Source organism: Symphodus melops (genome assembly GCF_947650265.1).
Source record: "Symphodus melops genome assembly, chromosome: 1".
NCBI classification, from domain to species: Eukaryota; Metazoa; Chordata; class Actinopteri; order Labriformes; family Labridae; genus Symphodus; species Symphodus melops.
Genome location: NC_136691.1, coordinates 10,854,550 through 10,863,206, shown reverse-complemented (window position 1 = coordinate 10,863,206; position 8,657 = coordinate 10,854,550). Strand labels below are relative to the sequence as shown.

At 36.5% G+C, this 8,657-nt stretch overlaps 1 protein-coding gene across 1 annotated transcript; it reads left to right on the top strand.

Annotated features, from left to right (window-relative positions):
* The first annotated feature begins 1,494 nt into the window (after window positions 1–1,494).
* moxd1l (monooxygenase, DBH-like 1, like) lies at window positions 1,495–8,597 on the top strand. Its single transcript, XM_079365665.1, has 13 exons — window positions 1,495–1,866; window positions 1,979–2,125; window positions 3,491–3,643; window positions 3,847–3,930; window positions 4,614–4,769; window positions 4,889–4,991; window positions 6,087–6,259; window positions 6,360–6,448; window positions 6,680–6,776; window positions 6,879–6,938; window positions 7,027–7,148; window positions 7,274–7,373; window positions 8,014–8,597. The coding sequence occupies exons 1-13, from the start codon at window positions 1,597–1,599 to the stop codon at window positions 8,164–8,166; spliced, it is 1,707 nt and encodes a 568-aa protein (XP_079221791.1). The 5' UTR covers window positions 1,495–1,596; the 3' UTR covers window positions 8,167–8,597.
* The last annotated feature ends 60 nt before the right edge of the window (window positions 8,598–8,657 follow it).

Below are 8,657 nucleotides of genomic sequence, written 5' to 3'. Positions count from 1 at the left end.
GCTTCCAGTTTTGTATATGCTAAAGAGATCAAGCCATAAAGTTACAGTGTAGCCTATTATTATTATTATTATTATCATCATTATTATTATTATTATTATTATTATTATTATTATCTAAGGGCAGCTATGAAAGCTGACGGCACACGTTTGACTCATTTGACTCAACGGCTGAAAGAGAGGGACCCTGGTTGTCTTTCTTATGGGAAAGTCGGCCTCTGCTGGAGTCAGACTGCTGTTACATTTATGTGCCATCGCCTGTGCATGAATATCAAACGTGTGAAGAACTTATTATAACTTTTCACTTTTGAAACAATGTTTTTAAATTCAGTTAAACTGTCTTACTTCTGAAGGATAAATGACTTGTAAAGATTTCATCTTAGTGCCCTAATAAATTTCTTTTTGTGGGGGTAATAAAATGAAATGATACTTTGGAAATACTCGAAATATTCTAATTGCATGTCAGTGTTCCTCAAGTATGTTCTTCAAATGCAGAAAAGTTATGCAGAAAAAGTGTGCAGCATTGAAGGTGATAATCTTTTGCAAGATGGAGTGCTGCAATACTGGTAACTGCATTCGCTGCATGCTTTCTGCATGCTGAGTGCCTATAAGAAATGGAATTGTGATGTTGTTTTAACACTTCTCTAAGCAGCACTAAGTTATAAACAGATGAATCAACAGCACATCATTGTTTTTTGGTTATCAAATGTACATGCATGATTCCATTTATTGTGCGCTGAGTGAAACGAGTCAGCCCAGTTGGTGCAAAATGTGACTCTGGTTAGAAGCTAGAGAATGGCAAACTATACTATGATGTAAACTAAGGTCAGCACTCCTGGGTTTGGAGTAATACAGTTACAATTCTAAATGCTGTTGCGCTTGTGGAATACTTCTTATCCAATCAAAAACACTGCACAGAAATAACTCAGTTATTGTTAAACTACTAAATATCTGAATACAGCCCCATAACAGATTGCTATATGGGCCATGTTTACATTGCTACAGTATGAGATACAATTGTTTTGGAAAGTAAAAGAGTAAAAAGTATTTAGCTCATTTTGTCCAGAGTCCATACTCTGAAAAACCTGACTTTGGCCATATTGAAAGATAAAACCTCATTCCTGACCCTTCCTCATCACATCCTCATATTTCAAACACCTGGGTCCAGCAGCAGTCTGACTTTTCTGTCAGTGGAAAAGAACCGGTGGAACGGGTTGTTATCAATGGGCTGAGAGGGGGATACAGTTAACTGTTAGTACTATATAGGTGAAGTCCGCTGGCCACCTGACCACGACTTTTGAGACAATCTCACATCAAAGACAGTGAGACTGCAGATTTAACACTCACTTTTTCTTAGAAAAAATCCATACATTTTAATGTGTTTTGAAATTTAGCATAAAATGAAATAAGATCCACAGTGTTGGTTGCTTCACAAGTGCAAATTCTAAAGGATTGAGCGTTCTTTGTTTGTATCACTTCAGTTCATCTAGCAACACAGGTGTGTCGTAGCAGGGTGGGAGGAAAAGAGGGAGGCAGGGTATCAGACAACTCCACATACAATAAGCTCAGTTTCAAGATCGCTACTGTCACACAAACAACATGGGCTCTCTTCAACCTTTCCTCTATCTGCTTATTTTCTGGACAATACAAGCAGAAGCATCAGACCCTGACTTACCTTTCATGGAGTACCTAGACCAGAACCATTTGGTCTGCTTGAAGTGGGGCTTTGATAGCCTGCAGGGGGACATAACATTCAAACTGGTGGTCAACACTACAGGCTGGGTGGGCTTTGGGTTAAGCCCGAATGGAGGAATGCAAGGAGCTGATATCGTCATTGGCGGACTGGGACCAAGTGGAAAGTACTTCCAAGTGAGTTTGTTTTAACATTTGCTCCATTCTAAGAAATATTTGATTATTACATATCCTCCATTTTTCAAAAAGCAGATATCAAGCATACCTAAAGTTTTTCTTTTTTCCAAAGGATTATCATGCCACTGGGAACGTCATGCCTTTGGTGGACGAGAAGCAGAGCTATACTCTCCTCTCCTTAATTGAAAGTGCAGGTCAAACCGTCATGACCTTTCAGAGGGCAATTCAGTCCTGTGATGAGCAAGACTTCCATATCACTGTAAGAAATTCTCTTTTTGAAAGTGTGTTCTACAGGGCTGGTAGGAGTAACATAGATGTGAAGCACCTGCAGCATATTGCATGTGTAATTCCTACTTTTTTTAAAGTAATAGAAAAAAATGTAATAAAATCTATTCAGTTGTAAGTAAGAAATATAATACAAAATGTATAAAAAGAAGAAGACGTCATAGTATCAATTTTAATTAAATAAAAAGAAACAGTTCAAAGTACGAAAAGAAACCATCTGTTTTGAGTACAAATGTATTGAAAAGTAAAACAAGTTCAATCAAAAATGTCAACCCTGTTTTAGGGTTGAAAAATTAACTATATCTAAAAGTAAATATATCAATTTTGATTATTTGACATGGAAACGAGTGAACAAAAACATGGAGAAACCCCAGTTACCACTGTAACTGTTAGTACATTATTCAGTTGAACATCTTTAATTGGTAAAGGCTCATTAAGTTCTGATCATCTTTTCTTTTACCCTGAATGAGTGACAACGTTCTCTGTATGATGTAAATAAAAATCAATTAAACTTTATTTGTATAGCACTTTTCATTCAAAGATGTATCACAAAGTGCTTTTACATCATAATAAATTAAACAACAACACAACTCCCTCCCCTTCCTCACCCCACAATTCAAAAACTAAGGTAAAATAACTAGATTACAACAGGTACTGACGGACCGAGGAAACACTGTCATTAATTCTCAATGAAGAAACACTGGAGGTTAAAAAATGTAATAAAATTAATTGAGATAATTTGAGAGAAATATGTCAAAGGTGTTGCTGTCAGGCTGCTTGTAAATGTACAGCGATGATAACATTGTCTAGGAGGCTGCTGTTGCCATCATAACAATCACATGCCGATGCATACCGTTAATTGTATGGTTACTCACTCTAACACTGTTTGCGTAACGCCATGGAGCTTAAAAAGAATTGAACACTTGATGCATTTTCCCCTTATGCGTCTCATTATTGGTAATGCTATATTCTTTTGTGCTGTGCTCTAATTCTCTCTGTACAGCTCAAGTTTCCTGCATGCACGTTATCTCTGCTATTAGAGTTCTTTTGTTTGGTTCCCCTGACTTTTTCTGTACATTTCTGAGAAATGGGTGTTTTCAGGTCTGAAGACAATGGCAACAACAAAGAGGGGAGATCAAGATTTGGTTTAACATTGAACGCCTGAAATACTATATGATTTTGGAGATTAAACCCTCCATATGTTTTGACAATTATGGTTGTTAAGCTATCTGTAAATGTGCAACATGAAACTTTCTCTGTTCATTAATTTAATTAGTATATTATTGCAATATATATTTATAAAATTGTGCACTATGTCAAAAAAAAATCTCTTCTCCAGGCTAAAGCCATAAAAGTGATCTATGCGTATGGAACAACAGATGACATCAAATATCATGCATCCCAAAGAGGAACCAAGGACGTCAACCTGCTGAACTACGTGCCCAAGTCAACGATAACAGGAACCAACTATTTCATGGCCAGGGTGGATAATGTATGTAAACATTTCCTAACAAGGATGAGTGAGGATGTTTTATGATTCTGTTTTCTTTTTCTATTACTGTTGAGAACTTTTACTGTATAAAGTTTGGATTATTGGATGGATAACTTGTTTAACATGTTATGGTTTAAATACTGTAGTCATCAGAATTAAGGAAATGTCTTCTACTTTTGTTTTACCTTTATTTTTTTCCACAGATCACTGTCCCACAAAATCATACCTACTACCACTGTAAGGTCATGAAGCTTCCAACCTTTAATAAAAAACATCACATATATCTGGTAAGTATGATTTCTTTATTTGTCTCCTCTCTTCCATCACATTTAACTAGAGAAGTCCCAATGACATTTACTCTCCACAATACTGATTCGACATTTTAACTTATCTACCAAGCAGAGTATTCCTCTGATACTGACAGGGTGTAAAGAATACATTATTATTGGTGGATAACCCGGATTCCTTACATTTGGCTTGATTTAACGAACATTGCACCCTTTGCTAGCAACACACTTTTATTGTTTGTTATTGCCACCAGATATTTAACCTTCAATACATTTTTTGGAGGAGGGGCTTAAAAACTATTGTACCAAATCAGTGTAAAGTTATGGTCCTATAGTACAGTAATACTACCTGTAATCAAAATCAGCATTTAAAAACAGCACTTTGCTTGCTAGCAAGACTATGATAAGCTTTTCAGTAAATTGTGGTTTGAAAAGAAAAACAAGCCACCCAAATCTTCAACCAGTCCTGTGGCCTTTGGATCAAGCTTCAAATTGACCATCACCTGGATAACTGACAACTTACACAGACGATCCCCCCAAATGTTTTTACAATACTGTCTTTTCATGTAATTTAAGGAAAGAAAAATAACTTAAAAATGTACAACAGCTTCATGATCATTGCCATATTTTTCATATTCTTTGTTCGCCATTCTTGTACTAAACCTCCTCTGACTTGTTCTCAGATTGAACCAGAGATTGAGCACCTTGACATCGTTCACCACATGCTGCTGTACCGCTGCCCTTCCTTTGTGACAGAACTGTACAACAGCCAGTGCTTCATGGGCGACATTAGTGACGCCTGCTTCGACACAGTGGCTTCATGGGCAGTGGGAGGAGGGGTGAGAGAGATTTTTGAATCCATCTCTGAGTATCTGGTCTATTTTCTGATCTGTGTGCTTCAATATTCAGGTATAGTGCATGTTTAGGTTGATCCAAAGTTTATTTCCTACAACCTCAGGCGTTCGTGCTTCCAGAAAATGTGGGTTTGCCAATTGGAGGGGAGGAGAGTGAAGTTTTTTACAGGCTGGAAATCCACTACAATAATCCAAATGGAGTAAAAGGTTAATACTGTTGATCCCATTACATTGTACTGTATATATTCAAGGATTGTGATATTACATAAGATACTGCACATACATTATTTACAGATAAGATAGTTTTGCTCAAGGGCCACAGAAGACTTTATCCCTTCACATGATATTGATAAAATATTGAGGTTTACTCCGGTTCATTCCCTTTTGACAAGGGGTCTTATCAACAGGCAGAGACAAAAAAAAGCCTGTGGACATTAGAACCAATTGGAACAACAACTAAGCAGCTTTTTACAACATGAAATTCATGACTTCTGATTCTCCAGAATACTCAGACATTTGGTTGATTTGAAAAGACTCCTCACTTGCGTAACAAAAAGTTCTAACAATGTTTAGAATAACCCCAAATAAAAAGAAGAGAAAAAGACCATTTTGTGATTGGCCTGACTTTAAAGCTCTTACTTTACACCATCAGTAAACTAACTTTCATGGTGAAATACCCTTGGTGGAATTTGATGCATTTGCACTGTAGCGCTTTTGCTTTTTGGACAATATTAAACATTTACTATTTGTCAAAGTAGCTGTCCATTAGGTGGCATTTGTTACTCTAAAGCCAGCATTGACTGTGCCTTCACCAGTGTGCAGTATACCCATGCCATGTGCATTGATTCACAGCATGTGTACCATCATGTTGGCCTTTGAACAGTGCACTTATAACAAACTGGATGGTCCCTCTCCCATTCTGCCTAAAACTGGGCATCAAGGATTTCCAAACAGAAAGATCAGACTTTGACTCATCAGATCTCAGGACAATTTTCACCTCAGTCCATTTTAAACATGCCAGATCCCAAAAAGGCATCCACATTCTGGTTTTCTGTTTGCATTGTGGTTTGTCAACTAACATTTGTGAATTCAGCGATAAAAAGACAATCGTTTTTTGAAATATTCATAATCAACTATGTGGTTTTAATCTTGCAAATCATCATATTCTGTTTCATCTACATTTTACACAACAGATATTTTAAGGAATTGATGATGTATAAGCAAAGTATTTCACCATATGTGTTATTTAATTGTGATCTGATTAAAATTCATTATCCTTTAAATTGTGTTTTATGTGTACAGGAAGGACAGACAGCTCAGGACTAAAAATGTATTATACAGACCAGCTCCGGCAGCATGATGGGGCCACCTTGACTGCAGGTTTGCTGCATTTTGATCACATGGATTATATAATCCCCCCAAAAGCCACTAATTTCCACACATATGGCGTGTGTAACACAAGTGTCTTCTCACAGGTCTGTAGTGGCTCGGTACAGATTTCATACTGCAACATTGACTTTTGAAGTAACTGGTGTGTTATTGTAAATAACTGTTTACTTAACTTTGCACATATAGCTTTTGAATCCTTCTCCTGAACTTCATGTGTTCGCTGTGCTGCTTCACACTCACTTGGCTGGGAGGAAACTCAGAGTGGGTCAGTATAGGTAAGAAAGACTGATTCAGGGTCAATGACTGAGCTGGTTTGAAAAGAGATTTATATTTGATGATTTTATGTAAAATCTCAATCACTACTGGTAACTGGAACATAAATAATAACTTGAGGGAAGTTCTGCTTTGTAAAGAAATACTGTTGTTTTGAATAGAGCTTTCTTGATTATTATTATACCATTCTTTCTACTATAAATGGTGTCTTTTATACTGCTTGTTCTCTTTAGAGATGGAAAGCAGATAGACTTCTTGGCTTTGGATGAAAACTACAACTTTGAGTACCAAGAGATCATAAGTTTGGGAAGCATGAAGACCATCAAGCCGGTAAATTTCCATTCAGTCCATGCCCAATTCCAATGCTTATTTCTTAAACACTAAAATGAAAAACTATATGTTTATAACACATTACCTGTCCCCCTTCTACAGGGTGATGAATTACTAGTGGAGTGCACCTACAGTACGAGCAGCCGCACCAAAGTCACTAAAGTGGGTAAATACTGTACAGTAAGACAGTGCATCTGCATGTAAACAGTAAGTATTAAAATCTTCCATTTTCTACATGTTCCTCCTTTAGATGGGGCTAGGAACTACTGATGAAATGTGCCTGGCCTTCCTCCTCTATTACCCTGCAATCAAGATCACCACATGTATCAGCCACCCAAATACACTGCATCCATCGCTGAGCGCAAGCAACCAGTAAGACCTGATGCTTTCCTGGTTTAACCAACAACTTACAGGTTTCATGCAGTATGAATGCACTTCTGTGCAGATGTGTCTTGACGTGCTGAGGTTTTACTAAACTCTTTGCTGTTCTCTCACAGGATGTTTAAGGGGACCACAACTTTAAGCGAGGAGGAAATTGTTGAGTATGAGCGTCTGTTAAAGACTGTACCACAACTTCAGTTGATCTCAGATGTCCAGGTGGGTAAAAGTCTCAACTTTGTCTTTTCATTTCTCCTTTTAATCAATATGAACAATCACTATCTTTGGCGGGGTTTTCTGAAGGGCTTTATGTTTCTCGTTTCAAGTGAGTTTCTCACTCAGTTAAACAGCTGTCCTTAAGCCTAGCTTTACAGAGTAGACACATACCTGTATTATTAAACTATTCATATCCAGCATAGAAACTCAATTCTCGAAAAACAGCTGATTCATGTGTTGCTGTTTTGTTCACTAGCAATCTTTATTTTACAAAGATAATCTCAGACACACTGTTTGGCCTTCAAAAGTTTAATTACAATGTGTCTTTTCCTTTCAGTCTCTCAGTTCTGCCTCTTTTAGTTGTTTTGTGTTGAAGTGTTTTCTTGGCTTTTGTATAGACTAGTTTAAATGATACTAAGAAAATGAGAATATTTTATCTGTCTATTATACGTGTGTCCTATGCTTCAAGGATGTATCCTTCAAAATTGTCACCTTCTTTCCTGCTTTTCATACTCCATTTATAGTTTCAGTATCAAGTGTTAATTTACTGATCTTATGACAACGAACACAAAATCTAAGTCGTATTTTTTGCTGTACACTTTACTTATTTGCTTGTTACTGTCATTTTTTTTTTTTTTCACAGGGTAACTTCTCATTTTATGAAAATGGCATTGTCAGAGACATGAAGACCACACCAACTGTCACTTGTCAGACAGCCAATAGGTCAAACAGACTCTGCACTACCTGGATCATGAGCGCAGCAGGAATCATTCTTTTCTTAATTGCAATAATGTAGATGATCGAATAAGCAAAAGAAGAACACCATCACAATCTTATTAAAGAGGCATGGGTGATACATTTTAGTTACTTTTACCACTTAGATATTCAGCTTAGACGTGATGTAGAATGTTCTTTGTTTTTATTTGCGCTGTTTTAGAATCTCTTACCTCTATTTTTTTTTTATTGAAGTAGTTTACCTTATTTAAACAAAGTTTAAATGAATTCCTGAAAAACTTTAGCATTACACCTTATTATCAAAGTAGCTAAATAAAAGTCAGAAATGTATAATGATTCTGTGATATACTCAAGTAGATAAACAATTTCATTTTCCTCATTCTGTCAATATATGCAATATGCATTTTTGACACTTGCACGTACTGTCCGCACTTATCTGTCCCTCTATTGTGTTGTTTACATGCACTATGAGCCTTATTGCTTATTCTGTTATAATAGTTGTAAAAAGTAATCATTTGATACATCTCACTTAATAAAGTATATCCAAATTAA